The 15,388-nt window shown below is 39.9% G+C and overlaps 1 protein-coding gene across 6 annotated transcripts in view; it reads left to right on the forward strand.

Moving 5' to 3' along the window:
- LOC110837135 (uncharacterized) overlaps positions 1–15,388 on the forward strand; it is a 61,076-nt gene that overhangs the window by 31,954 nt on the left and 13,734 nt on the right. For 4 of the 6 annotated variants that reach the window (XM_087351610.1, XM_087351612.1, XM_087351609.1 and 1 more), the window contains 2 exons: positions 3,036–3,427; positions 14,853–15,022. In XM_087351610.1, the coding sequence (XP_087207736.1) occupies positions 3,112–3,427; positions 14,853–15,022 (486 nt within the window). In that variant the 5' untranslated portion in view covers positions 3,036–3,111. Of the gene's footprint in view, positions 1–3,035; positions 3,428–5,570; positions 6,359–7,548; positions 7,815–14,852; positions 15,023–15,388 lie in introns of those variants that run through there. The other 2 variants (XM_087351613.1, XM_087351614.1) reach the window with 2 other exon arrangements.

The raw sequence follows: 15,388 nt of genomic DNA on the forward strand, positions 1-15,388 counted from the left end.
GCCTGTTTTTGAGTAAATTATTGTTATGTATTTATGCTCATTTAATAATTTACATGCAATGTTCGTCTTCAGGTTGGGTTTCTGGGATATATCAGTGCATTCTTAATAATTTTGACACAAGACAGTTGAACTTCTGTTTTCCAAAATATGTTTTGCGGAGAACTGAGTGACTCAAAACATCTTCCAATACAAACGACCACTTCATCGTAAAAATGAATTTAATATTCCCAGCCTTCAATAAATCGCCACAGTTATCCTTAATTATGCAGCTGAGGTTCGAGAAGGCACATATCCACACGGTACGTGTATTGTGCGTGCGTGTATTTTTGTGTGTGTGTGTGGGCGGGCTCACAATGCTGAATACCTTGGACACGGTTTGGGATTACATTTTAGTGATTACATTTCCCAAGTAACAACGCGAGAGGTCAGATTGCTGTCGATAGTTCGATCACGCAGAATCGACCCGGCTGCCAGCACCTTGTTCGATTGTGTTTGATGCATACCTTTGTTGGCGGCTTTAAAGTTCAGAGTTCAATAAGAGAGACAAACAAGTCCACTGGCCTTCAGCTGCCATTGAGGTTGACATGGCTTGTCGTGTGCATTTATAGAAACGCATGTACTGTACACGACCTAGCACTGTGATTTAGAATTGTAAACTGTAACTTGTAATATGGTATATGCTTTAATTTATCTTATTTATCTCTGGTTCGATTCCCGGGGTTGCCCGAATTTATAACTTGTGTTGGGCAAGGCCGTGGTCTAGGCAACACGGAGTTTTCCTCCGGGGCTTCTCCGGTTTCTCCGTAGCATCCCAACAATTACTCCATTCACACACAGAAGAAGGCAATGGCAAACCACTTCTGGATCATCTGCCAAGAACGTATATGAACAGGTCCCAGTCCGAGAAAAGGATGGAAGGATCCTGTTCATATGGACCTGTCGTCAGACAGAACACTAAATAATAATAAGATGAGGTGGTCTAGCGGTTAGAACGCTAGCCTTGTAATCCTGGGGTCTCGGGTTCGAATTTATAACTTGTGTTTGGCAAGGCCGTGGTCTAGGCAACACGGAGTTTTCCTCCGGGGGCTTCACCGGTTTCTCCGTGGCATCCCAACAATTACTCCATTCACACACAGAAGAAGGCAATGGCAAACCACTTCTGGATCATCTGCCAAGAACGTATATGAACAGGTCCCAGTCCGAGAAAAGGATGGAAGGATCCTGTTCATATGGACCTGTCGTCAGACAGAACACTAAATAAAATAACACAATATTCATTGTGTCCCATGTTGACATCGTATGGTGGACAGCAGGACAGTAGCTGACGGCTGAGAAGGGGCGATCCTCGACATTGGGGTTTGTGGGTGGCGGCTAAGAAACTTTGATCGTAAAAAATATAATTTTAAGAAATATTACACAGGACCATGGAATTTTGGCAGGCTCTTTCTAACTATAACTTTTGGTTCCATCGAAGGCGTATACGTCCCTGAGCAGATGAACGAGGTTCTGGATCCTGTTGCATTGAATTCTTTAAATGCCTTTGTATTCATCTCGTATATGTGCACAAGATAACTACTTAAACATATTTATGTTTACAAAATGAGGAAAGTGGGACATATCATTTATGGATATGTGAATGGACAAATTCTTCGGTGGCTTTATGAGAGGATGGCTAAGATTACAAATCATTAGGCTTCCCGTACGTCTTCATTAATATTTGATTTCAATATTTTGTGGATCTGCCGTGCAAAATTTGACACAGTAAAACATTATAAATGCTCTTGTAGCTTCAAATTGCGTATGGAACATTTGCGTGTGTTGAAACGGGACACCACTGGGGCTGTGTCAATACACTATTTAATTTTCAAACGCCAAAAGGGAAGAGAAATGGCGTTGCGTACTGTTTGAATCTGGTTCTTTGTGTTTATTCTATACACATTAAAATATTTTCCTTCCGTCACAGTTGGAGACCGCTTCGAATGTTCAGCCCGAAGGGTAACTCGTGCACACTAGCAAATTCTGAGTAATTATGGAATGTGGTTCCTGTAGAAGTTGGGTTATAAAAGATGGCAAGTTTATTTTGTGTGCAAGCTGTTAACGCTTTTGAAGTGATGGAAAATTGTGGATTGGTGTTGACTTTTAAAATGTTTTAATAGGAAGCTAGTATTATGAAGAAATTATTAATCGATATTCATGTTACGTGGAATATTTTTCGATTACCCATAATCCAGTAGTCCTCAATTTTGACTGAAAATAATGTCGGTATCTAAGTATTGTGCCACGGTGGTCTAGCGGTTAGAACGCTGGCCTTGTAATCCTGGGGTCTCGGGTTCAATTCCTGGCGGTGACCGAATTTATAACTTGTGTTGGGCAAGGCCGTGGTCTAGGCAACACGGAGTTTTCCTCCGTGGCATCCCAACAATTACTCCATTCACACACAGAAGAAGGCAATGGCAAACCACTTCTGGATCATCTGCCAAGAACGTATATGAACAGGTCCCAGTCCGAGAAAAGGATGGAAGGAACCTGTTCATATGGACCTGTCGTCAGACAGAACACTAAATAAATAAATAAAATCTAAGTATTGTGCATTTGACAAACTAGACCAATTTTCGTTAATGGTTGACAGTTTGTAAATGACAAGGGTACAGGGACTTGATCTCATACCAGTAATTTTTCTATTAAAACCTTTTCTAAATTAGTGTTAAAGTGAGTATTAGTATTATAGCTATAATATATTAACTACTTTACAGAAATAAAATACACGAAGAATAATCTTGCACTTTTTCAGGACGTGTTCGCGTAGATTGCTTCTTAAAAAAAACATGTATTTCGCTTATGTGCCACTTACGAAATTTTATTTCAGTAAAAGATCGACGAAGCCAGTACGACAGTTGCTACTTCCAGTTTGCGTTTTAATTTCCACAATTGGTGCAAGTGGCAGATGGCGTTGGTTAAAGCACGCTACTTACCACAGAATTTAAATAAGTAGACCAGTCATTTGCCTAAAACATTTTTTCTTTCTTGTTCAACAGGTGGACGTAGTTTGCATGACTATGTCTCCGCGACGGGAGACATCTGTCGACACACCCTGCTGATACTGAAGAGAGCATGTCAGCCCCTGCAACACCCTCGGAGCAACCCCCTCCCCCTGCATCCCCGCTTGAAATCACCGCCTCTGTTATCACAGCGGGTAGTCAAGATATTATCTCGCCAGAATCTGTGATTCAGAGTTCCCATAAGTTGGACGATGGAGATGACGAATCTCCATTGCCCCCGGCATTGCCGCCAAGACCCCCACCTCGACCGAGACAGCTACAAGGAGGAGGAGGTTCAGCAGGGGCTGCTGTGGCCCTCGCACAATTTGCTACAACGGAACAATTCGAAGAGTTAGCTCCGGGGTTACAACAGCAGATCAGAGCAAGAGGTAGGAGACCTAGTAATTGTCTTCAACCCGACTGATAATTCCGAGATCAGTTGCTTGACTTCGGGGAGTGAGCTCAGGACTTATCTATGGGGTTACAGCAACAGATAGGAGCAGTAGATGGGACTTAACATTTTTCTTCAACTTAATTACTCTCCCTTGGATAATCCCGAGATTATTAGGTAATCAATAAATAAATTTGATTTCGCTAAGCAAGTTCAAGAGTTATCGCGGCTCCGGGATACAAGTCAATAATTTTATCTCAACTTAATGTGTGAACAAGAAACTTGTAAAATCTGTCACACTATAAAATTTCCCCGAAAATTGTGTTAAACTTGTATGATTTTCCAATTAAGGGACCACCATTACTGATAAACGGTATTAGCACATGGCACTAGCAGTACCAATATAAAATTATAATTAATTAAACTGGAGTAAACTAATTACCAAATTGATATTGCTGATTAGCTTGATATTGTTTAAATATGTAGTTTCTTTCACAGAGAATTTTTTGTGGCGTCGAGAATTGATCACATTTGGCATTTGATTTCTAAAACGGCGACCTCACTCCGAAGAGAGGCGATTGACCTCAAATGAATAAGTTGATGTAACAGCATCAACATCGGATGTTTCTATTTTAAATTTTGAAATCAGAAGTGAGAAATTACGTACATAACCGAAACTAATTCATCATGTAATGAATATGGAATTTTCCACCCCAATATATTTTCATCCGTCGTATTTGTTATTGTGATATCTAAAGTGCATTGGAGGTGTTTAGTTAAGGCATTCATGAAGCGTGGTACGACCTGACAGGTAAAAGGCACTGCATTTTATAAACTTTGTTATGCCGAAAGTCTTGTGGGAACCACCAGACTTTATCTATCCATCCACTCGGATGTATCTCGCGCGTCTTCACAGTCCTGACCCTTTGCGGGGGCAAAATGACATTCCTCATATTCGAGTCTGGTTAGCACGAATGAGAAATGCATGTAGAATTTTAGTGAGGAAACCCTGAAGGGAAGAGAATACCTCAGAACCATTATTATTATATTTAGTTTTCTCTCTGACGACAGGTCCATATGAACATGATCCTTCCATCCTTTTCTCGGACTGGGACCAGTTCATATACGTTCTTGGCAGATGATCCAGAAGTGGTTTGCCATTGCCTTGTTCTGTGTGTGAATGGAGTAATTGTTGGGATGCCACGGAGAAACCGGGGAAGCCCCCGGAGGAAAACTCCGTGTTGCCTAGACAACGGCCTTGCCCAACACAAGTTATAAATTCGGGCACCGCCTGGAATCGAACCCGAGACCCCAGTATTACAAGACCAGCGTTCTATCCGCTAGACCACCTCATCTTATTATTATTTAGTTTTCTGTCTGACGACAGGTCCATATGAACAGGATCCTTCCATCCTTTTCTCGGACTGGGACCTGTTCATATACGTTCTTGGCAGATGATCCAGAAGTGGTTTGCCATTGCCTTCTTCTGTGTGTGAATGGAGTAATTGTTGGGATGCCACGGAGGAAAACTCCGTGTTGCCTAGACCACGGCCTCGCCCAACACAAGTTATAAATTCGGGCACCGCCGGGAATCGAACCCGAGGCCCCAGGATTACAAGGCCAGCGTTCTAACCGCTAGACCACCGTGGCGGTTCCTCAGAACCATCGTCGCAGACAAAAGGATTATATTTAAATTTATCTTGAAAATGGGATGTGTTTGTGTGTGGATTGGATTTATCTGGCTCAGAGTGAGGACTAGAAGCGGGCTCTTGCGAACAGGACAATGAATCTTTGGGTTTCATGAATTCTAGAAAATTTCGTGACCAGCATCGCGGCTGGTACCTCGCAGTTTATTTCTTTAAGACATCTTACTAACTGCTTAGATCACTCGACTTTGAATGACATCGTAGTCACTTGTGTATTTCGCGGTTCTATCTAGCAGGAGAGTAGGGAATTGTAACTTTTTTTAATTCAACCGAGAGTTAATTAGGCCTGCTAAACACTCGATATCCCATCTGAGACAAAGCGACGGAATTGATTGTTAACATGAGAGAGAGGACTGCACAAATAGCGTTACCAAGCGGGCGTCGAAGGAACTACGAGCAGCTGGCAAGTATTGACAAATGAATGTAGATTGTTACTGCGACGTCGCGACGGGCAATGGGCGTCGTCAGAGAACCACCGTGAGATGGCCGCTTGTGTGTTGTTAATGTTGGTGAAATATGGCGTATATAAGCGGGTATCGTTCCCGCTTTACGGCAGTTTAAGTATTCGGTCACGAGAATCAAGATGGAAACGTCTACATCATTACAGACGGGTTTTCAACGCAAAGTTGGTATAACGGCGACAGTGTTATTAAAACGTGATGCACATGACGGTAACTTCAGACAGGCATGACAGAGCACTTGTGGGGTATTTAAATTGATAATTTTACTTTCATCGACTGCTGTACGCATCAAGTTTTAGAGGGAACAGTGCGATCCGTCAGTGATTTACCGCGAGAGAGTGTAATTTAAAAACTTATGGTCTAATACGCGTTAAAAGCACGCTGCATCTGTTATCTTCAGAGCGGTCCGTTCTTTTTGATGTATACGATTATAATATTCGTGCGCACACAGAAAGAAGCTGATTTTTACGAACTTCAAACTACAAAATCTGTTTAGAAATAAAATTTCATAAAACGAGGGCTAAAAAAGGCTAACCTTTTATTTAAGTTATTGTTATTAGCCACATATTTTTCGAACGTGGTTGATATGCATTTTGAAAGAAAATAAAATAAGGTATTCATTAATAAAATGAAAATAATCCAGGACATTTACATAATTTTCAATCGTTATGTCGCTAAAGCTCATAGAAGCTGTAGGTTGCTTGAGAATTCATGCTTTTAAATCCTTCTGTTGGACGTTTGGTAACACTTCTTGAACGATGGGTAAGTCTGTGGAAAGGATAACTTTATCTCGAATTAATCGAAATATAATTAATATTTAAAATGAAATTATAACAAAATTGTTTATTCACCATAAATAATTAACTCTTACGTGAAGGCCTATTCTGAAATGCTGTCTATACTAAAAGTAAGCTTTTCATTTCAACATCGCAACGTGTAGGAATATATTAATTTCGGGGAGTATTTTGTGGCTGGAAATTTTAGTATCGATTAAAGTTGACTAGACTTGTGTTTAAGGGAAATGAAGGTACAAAGTTACAGTCAACGTTTTATTAACTGTTGATAAGGATAGAAAATAAAATGGCGTACTAATAAGCGAATCGACAAATTAACTTAACACGAGTAAAAATGAATGTAATGATAAAATCGGGAATAATTCAAACAGAATTTTATAAAATATCATGAAAGTAGTTGTGAATTTATTTGATTGTACAACGAATACACGAAGAAGTGTACGAATAAAATCATGAACGGAGCTGTTTAAATTAAATGTGCTTAAAATAGTGTAGTTGCGTCATATTGTGATTTATTAAATTAAAATTAAATTATTTGGTTATTCCGTCAAATCACAATGTATTTAAAATAAGAATAATTAAAATAATTAAAATATCATTCTTTGTTCCATATCGAATAATCGATTTACAATTGGAACAGTTACAACATGTTTCGGTTTTATTAAACCATCATCAGGTGTAAAATTATATTAAATTTAAAACTCAATTACAATTTTTTACAATTTTTCGTAGTGTAGTTTTTTGGAGGTCGTGTCCAGATATTTTCATATAATGGATCAACTTTATTGTTTGAAGTGATGCTTTTGATGTTTACATCGGTCAGAGATGAAATAGTAGACAACACAGTTGTGTCTGGAGGTGATCCAGAAGTATTACCGTATCCGATCCATTACATGAAAATATCTGGACATGACCTCCAAAAAACTACACTACGAAAAATTGTAAAAAAATTGTAATTGCGTTTTAAATTTAATATAATTTTACACCTGATGATGGTTTAATAAAACCGAAACATGTTGTAACTGTTCCAATTGTAAATCGATTATTCGATATGGAACAAAGAATGATATTTTAATTATTTTAATTATTCTTATTTTAAATACATTGTGATTTGAAGAAATAACCGAATAATTTAATTTTAATTAATTGTGCTTGTAGAAGTTCACAGAAGGCAGGAAATGCGAGTTAAATCACATGAGACTGAAACCTTCAGATTTGGAGTAGACTGAAAAGTGCAATCACGCAAAGCAAATCCATTTCATACTTTTCGACGTGAAAAGTCTACGGAGAGAAGCGTGATGCTGAAGAGGCTTGATCTAGGGACTATCCTTGTGAACTGAAGAGGCTTCTCAGTATGCACGGTTTTCCTGTCATGCAGGTGGTGGAATACCGCGTGCCCGAGGAGGCACAACCAATTCCTCCCGGTAGGTACCGCCGATAGTAAGAAAACGTACAGCGGCAATGAACATTTCAGATAACCACAAAATTTCTTGCTTGAGGTAAACACAGAAAACATTCGAGTTCACATTATATTGACATTGTTTTATTTGTCTATACAAGTAAATTTTAATTATAGTTTGATTTTATTTCCACGTGTTTTCCATGGTTTTATTTTTTCATACTTTATAGATTGAAATAAACATGAAATTTTATTCCCTTAGAATGCAATTCTACAAAATAAATTATTGTTACAAATTCAGCGAGGGTCTTTGTAAGACTTTACATACTTGTAGATCATAAAATTTAAGTTTGTGAGATTTTAAGGTCTAATGGCTTCTGGGTTGTTGCGCCGAGTTGCCTGATAGAAATTCACCGACGTTTCAGAGGTCCTTGCTACCTCAATCATCACGGCAATGATGATGCAGGCAGCAAGCACATTTAAAACGTCGATAAACTTCTAACCAGACTACACAGCGCTACAACCCAGAAGACAGCCATCTTGAAATGAAAATTAGCTTAGGTTTATAATAGTACAGATAATGAAAAATATTTTCTCAGGGACCAGAGCCATCCTACCGTCCTCACGCCTAGTCAAAAAAATATATAAAACGTAAAACCACGTTTCGGAGATGGGCTTTATCTCCGTCTTCAGGACGTTTTTTATTCAAATGACTCATCACCATCGTCAAGAACTTTTAGATTTGATATAAAGCTTGCTTGTTTAAAAACTTGGCTTTGGTATTAATATACGTTGACTGTGGAAAGACGCAGAGTACAAATGCTTTATAGCAGAATCTTTATATTTTATAACAAAGGTAGCATACGAATAAGTTATTGATTTATTTATATTTTAGCGTCGCTGCTAGTAGTTCAGGCTGTGTGGCGTCGAATGTTAGAGTGGTCGATATAATGAACTTGAAAAAAAAATTAAGAAAGTTGTCGTGGCCTATTTTTAAAGAATAAAAGCAATGTTTAGCTGGAGAATCTGAGGAAAATCTCTCACAGTTACAAAAGGTACAATACATGACTTATCCACCCATAACTCAAGGTTTCAACCTTGTTAGTACAAGGTAAAAAGGTGCTGAAATGGTTTCCAGAAGGTGAATTGGTTCAAAAATTTCCAAAACCTTGTTCAGTTTCGACGGATGCCACTGGTTTCTGCAATCTCCGGTTCTTTAACCAAAATTTCTGTGAATTAACTCGAGATTAGAGATTAATTTGGTGGCTGACTTCGGGCCATAGGTTAAGAAACACTAGTTTTAGGGCCTCCCGGTACCTCAGTACAAGCTAAGGGAGAAAGCATCTTTCTACGGTAAATGCAGAACATAAACCACATACATTTTTCACAATTTTATAGAATAAAGATTCTGTAACTCGAACCAAGGGATCCACTTTGTGCTAGAACAATGTTGTAAGGTCCATTGAGAGGTCTCAAGCTGCCTGTCTTAGATAAGGCTGAAAATTGAATGGTGAATCATGTAAGATGTGAGTCGGAAACTTCTACGGTCAGATTGAACGTATTGATCCAAACAGCCTCTCTCCCCCTCCCACGTACTAAGTTTAATGTGCATTCACTTTTTAATGCATCAGACAGAGAAGGCAGATATCGAGAGTTAGAGTCGAGTACTAACTCAGGGGTTGGCCACTTAGGCACGAACATCCCGATATAAGGGTGGGGGTGAGGATGAACTTTAGGGGTCTGTTTAGACACATCATGATGGCATGGCTTCCAAATACGTGACGAGGTAACTTACGCGCATTTGATTAAAACAAGAAATTATTGATTCGTTTGTTTAAAATTTAAAATTTAAAGGCTCTTCAAAAGAACTGGCTGTGAGAAAAGCAAATTAAAAATAAACTAAGTTTGAACAAAGATAACTGTTTCTAGGCTGTAGCGCCGTGTAGTCTGGTAGAAGTTTACCGACGTTTCAGAGGTCCTTGCTGCCTCCATCATCAGGGCGATGAGTCACGGGGCTACAACCCAGAAGACATCTGTCTTCCAAAACCCCGAACCTTATTAAATTGTAACGCGTTGATGTTGGTTTTCTGAGCTGTAACTTCGTGTGGACGTCTTAATCCGTGAATTTGGCGTTTGTCTAGAAATGCACTTCATTTAATGTTAATAATGTCGTGTTCTTTGCAACACTTCTGACTTTTACAATGCAGTGATTCAGCCGTCAGGAATTGGATACGGCAGGAGAACTTTTTATTACCAGCCATACAATCGTTACTCCATTACAATTCGGCTAACGGTTCCTTGATTATTCAAAGGTTTGCGTCATGTGAAGATGAGGCTGGCATAAAGGTTGTGGAGTCTTTGAAAAACGCATGCCACGAACATTCTCGTCTTAATCTTTTCACTTCTGCGCTGGTTTTTCAATTATCAGACTCTTCAAGACTTTTATTTATTTTAATCCGTCTGATCACAATATTTAAAATTTCTTATAATTAAGATAATAAAATATCATTCATGTTCCATATCGATTGATCGATTTACATTTCGGAACATTTACACAACATGTTTCGGTTTTTATAAAACCATCATCAGGTGTAAAATATATCTAAGAACTTAAAACTCAATTATGATTTCTGTAGTATTTTGGTGATGTTTCATTACGTTTGTTTTTCCATTTTTGGGCGAAGGTGTTGTTTTTGTTAAATGTTATTAGATGTACGAGGCTCGTCCACAAAGTAAGTTTCCCTGGGGCCGTTTACAGAAACAAAACACAATTTCATGGTAATATTTATTGCAACAGATACAGCAAGTGTCCAGATATTTTTCAACATATTCGCCACCGGAATTGAGACATTTGTCATACCGTGGGACCAACTTTTGAATACCTGTGTCGTAGAAGTCTGCCGCCTGGGATTGGAACCACTGTGTGACAACCATCTCCGCCTCTCTGTCATTCTCAAAACGCTGACGCTGACCGGACAGGAATTTCTTGAGGTGTAGGAAAAGATGGAAATCACTGGGAGCGAGGTCCGGGCTGTAGGGTGAATGATTAAACACCTCCCAGCTGAACTCCTGCAGGAGACTTGCTGTCCGTCGAGCCGTGTGCGGCCTAGCGTTATCACTGACCGCACTTCACAGTCGGCGGGAGCTGGAATAAGAACCTCCATCTTCAACAGCTACAACGATGCTAATGTGAGAGCGCGGGAAGTACCGTTAGTGCATGCGCCATGCTACGTCATTGCTCTATCACGTACGCACAGTCGCTTCGCTCAATATAAGGTTTGCTAGCTGTGGGACGAGTGGGAAACTTACTTTGTGGACGCGCCTCGTACTTGACAAATGTATTAGTAGATGGTTTGAAGATGATGCGGAAAAGTGAGCCATGTTACATTATTTTATAAAGAGTTGCGTAAATGTTAACAATGTCAAGAACAGTAATTAGACGCTGCAGAAATGATTGAGGGAACAAGGCTTTATCGAGGTTACCGCCCAAACTTGAATAGCTTTCTCTTTTGCATTTGCGGAACGAATCAAAGATCCGGGAAGCAAACAGACACGGGTTTCACTGTCTGAACACGCCCAACTGTCACCCAGTCAACCGCACTAACACCGACTTTTATGTTATACTTAGATTTACATAACAATCCATAAGCTGGGAGTTATCCCGACCAACTTTACAGAAACACGTGAACGTTGAATTTGAATGTCTAAAAGCCCTCAATATTACAGGTGTTGTTAAACGTGAAGCGGTCTGATTTTCAGATTTTGAAAACCTGCACAGCGTGAACAAAGGAAGAATTTATTTATTGGGTGAGGTTAGGTTAGTATGTAACTGGACTCTCCTCCGGACTGACATGACGTATGAGCGTTTCTTTAACTTATTTTATTATTTATTTAGTGTTCTGTCTGACGACAGGTCCATATGAACAGGATCCTTCCATCCTTTTCTCGGACTGGGACCTGTTCATATACATTCTTGGCAGATGATCCAGAAGTGGTTTGCCATTGCCTTCTTCTGTGTGTGAATGGAGTAATTGTTGGGATGCCACGGAGGAAAACTCCGTGTTGCCTAGACCACGGCCTTGCCCAACACAAGTTATAAATTCGGGCACCGCCGGGAATCGAACCCGAGACCCCAGGATTACAAGGCCAGCGTTCTAACCGCTAGACCACCTCATCTTATTATTATTTAGTGTTCTGTCTGACGACAGGTCCATATGAACAGGATCCTTCCGTCCTTTTCTCGGACTGGGACCTGTTCATATACGTTCTTGGCAGATGATCCAGAAGTGGTTTGCCATTGCCTTCTTCTGTGTGTGAATGGAGTAATTGTTGGGATGCCACGGAGGAAAACTCCGTGTTGCCTAGACCACGGCCTTGCCCAACACAAGTTATAAATTCGGGCAACGCCGGGAATCGAACCCGAGACCCCAGGATTACAAGGCCAGACCACCGTGGCTCTTTCTTTAACTTACGGATTTTATAACGAGTGATGAAGAAAACGTCTATCAGGAGTGTAATTGATTTGTGAATCTGTGCACTGCCGCCATCTTTACTGTAGACGCCTTCCAATCGGTGATATTTTAGGTTAGGTTCTCACAGCTGCTACTATGATGATAGATGATTTCTGGCGTGTTTCTCCTTGTGTGGTAGAAACTGACTCACGTTTCAGATATACTGTTGCCCACATCTCTGACGATGGAGGCAGCAGTACCTCTCCGAGTTGTTAATTACTACCCACAAGACTACGATCCACATTTTCAGCGTCGTTGTGTCGTTGAATTCTCTTGTAACTAATGAAATATCGGTTTGGGTGATAGGATTTTGCAAGAACCCCTTGAAATGACGTTCTAGATAAGCTAAAGTCTTTGGAGTTTGACTTTCCTGTACCATTTTTGCTTAATACATGTCGGATATTGATATCTAAGCATATGAGATTCACGGCGGTGAAGATGTTCGTGATGTTCTGGGTTAGGACGGCGTTTACACGGCGTCACAAACCAGAACAACGACGTCGTGAACATATCCAGCTCCCTGTAGCAGAGCCTTTCTTGAGAGACTGATATTCTCATAGCTAGTCAGGGCGTTCATTACCACGCTAACACCAGCTCTTCGCTGTGCCCTCTATGAGCCAGTTGAATGCAGTTCACATCTTTATAAACAATTTCTTCAAGATCCGTTTTAATATTGTTCTGTAATGATTCCTTCTCTTCAGGTTTTCCGATCGTAATTTTCTATGCATTTCTCATATATCCCACGCGTGTTACATGATTTGATTACCCTAATAATATTTAGAGGAGAACTCAAATCTTACTTTCCTCCAGCTTTGTCTTACTTCCGGTGTCTCTTAGGTCCGTGTGCCCTCGCCAGTACTCTGTTCTCAGACTGCGTACGAAAAGAAACAATTTGGGAGTTCGAGGTGTAGAGGTGAAGGTGTTTTCTGCTCTGAGGCAGAAGATTGGAATTTTTTGTGATTCAGAACAGTGTCATTCAGAAATTAGGTGCAGGCACGTGTATTTTTCTGGTTCGATTGCAAAATGGAATTCTTTAAACAGCTAAAAAAAAAGATATTAACTCTCAAATGAAGGCTTTGAACTATGCAATTTCTTTTGTGAGTTTTACTGTAGAAAATACCATCCTCTAAAAACAGTTTTATATAATTCGGTTATTTGTCGTAATTGATTTAGCGACATGAGTCAAAAGTGTGATTGTTACATTAATCTCCATTTAGTGACTAAAAATTTTTCAAACCGCGACATATTTTCGATTTTCTATCGCTTGGAAATGACGTGCGCTGTTACCGGTAACGATTCTGTATCCAAACGAAATGAAGGTTTGCGGTGAGGGAAGGCATTTCTGGCGGAACGCGGTGTACAAATCAATGCGGGTCGTGAGAGAGAATGTTGTGTGCAGAAACATCACCTGCTTGTTTTGGAAACCCTCCAAGAGAAACTCCCAAAACAGGAAAATAAAATCTTATTTGACGTTACGAATTAAAACAATTCATGTACACCATATGATAAATAGCAATACTTAGTTTTCTCTTTCGTGATTTTCCTAATGTTTCTACCATTTGTGCGAAAGCATAGGAAAAAAGGCATCGATAACAATCTTTTGCCGTAAAAGAATAGTGTGTGGAACCTCTCACAGCCTAGAAGAATGGTGCCCATAATATTAAAAACGATCTTAAAGAAATGGGGCGTATTCGATTGTTTCTGGGCAAGGATTAAATTCCACGCTCTCTGATTCCGAAAAAAAAGCTGGTAATTTCTCGACTAGCTGAGTTATTGTTAGGTTCTGAAGAAGGAGTTAGTTACGTCTGTGTTTCATTCTACCGCGTTAAACGTCACTACGTTCCATTAGGAAGGAGCGAAAATTTGAAATAATATCGAGAAAAATGCCTAAGTAATATGCATTCCTGAATATTGCTAATAAAAGTGAAGACATATTAATTAACAAAAAATTACTTTGACGGGATTTAAACTTCGCTGACACGATGAATTCTAGAAACAAAATTATACTGGCATTACTTGAATGAAATCAAACATAAGTGTTTAGGATATTGCAAGGTGAATTGATATTTTTGTTAGAGAATCGTATGAATTTTGGTTAGGCATATACCTTGAATTGTCAATGTTGTCCATTATGGACTCAGAGCCGAATTTTAATTCCTTCTGGCGAAATCTTTATCAAAAGAGTCTGATATTTTTGTAAGCCTCAAAATCTTGAATGAGTGTGAGCAAATTTAGAATCAAATTGGAGCCCATTCGGTAACAAATGTGAATGCAAATCCGCATATCACGGAACACCGCGTGTCTGACTGACAGCAACAAACAGGAAAACGATCCTCGAGCGTGTATCTTGCCAACAGCGGGGTTTCAGAAACCAATACACGAAGCAACTCGTCTTCTCATTGGTTGCAGCGTAGCGAAGACTAGATATGATACGTGATTTGTCAGCGTTTTCCATTATGAAAGTTGTAGGCTGAAAATTCCGATTAACGCTTTGCTACATTCGTCTGTCTTCTGGATTGTTGGCTATAATTTTTTCTGTGGCTGTTTTGCAGTGTTGCGACGGTCCTGTTGGTTCCGGAAGTACGTTTTTCTGTGTACTGCGTGCGGCGGACTGGCAGTTCTGCTAGGGGCTCTGTTCCTTACGGTGTACTTCATGCTGCGCTCCTACACATCGTCGCTGAACTACTTCGAGACAGTTCCGACCTACGTTCCCGCGGCAATGGTAAGCTCGTCCCCAAGGGCTCCACACTAAGCCCAATCGGGAATCCCCACCCATTAGGATGCACTGTCTATTCACCAAACAACACTCATTAGTCTGGATGTATACAGAATGTCCCAAAAAGTTACATACTCACATTATATTATTTTAAAGTGTACTTGACTTAATCACGTGGCTGAAGCTTGCTATCAAAGGAAATTGAAAACCGAGTACCATGGGTGGATACTAGATGGCAGCACTAACTATGTACCACGGGTGTTTCCCGAAGATACCACAGGGCAGGGATACATTGATATTCTAAACTGTGGTTGTGACACGAAACCTCAAGGGCTCAAAGGGTTAATCACGCAACATTTTATCAGATCATCA

The sequence above is a fragment of the Zootermopsis nevadensis genome, unplaced genomic scaffold (genome assembly GCF_977971745.1).
Source record: "Zootermopsis nevadensis isolate Lab colony 2312 unplaced genomic scaffold, Znev_1.0 Znev_ptg000019l, whole genome shotgun sequence".
Taxonomy (NCBI): Eukaryota; Metazoa; Arthropoda; class Insecta; order Blattodea; family Termopsidae; genus Zootermopsis; species Zootermopsis nevadensis.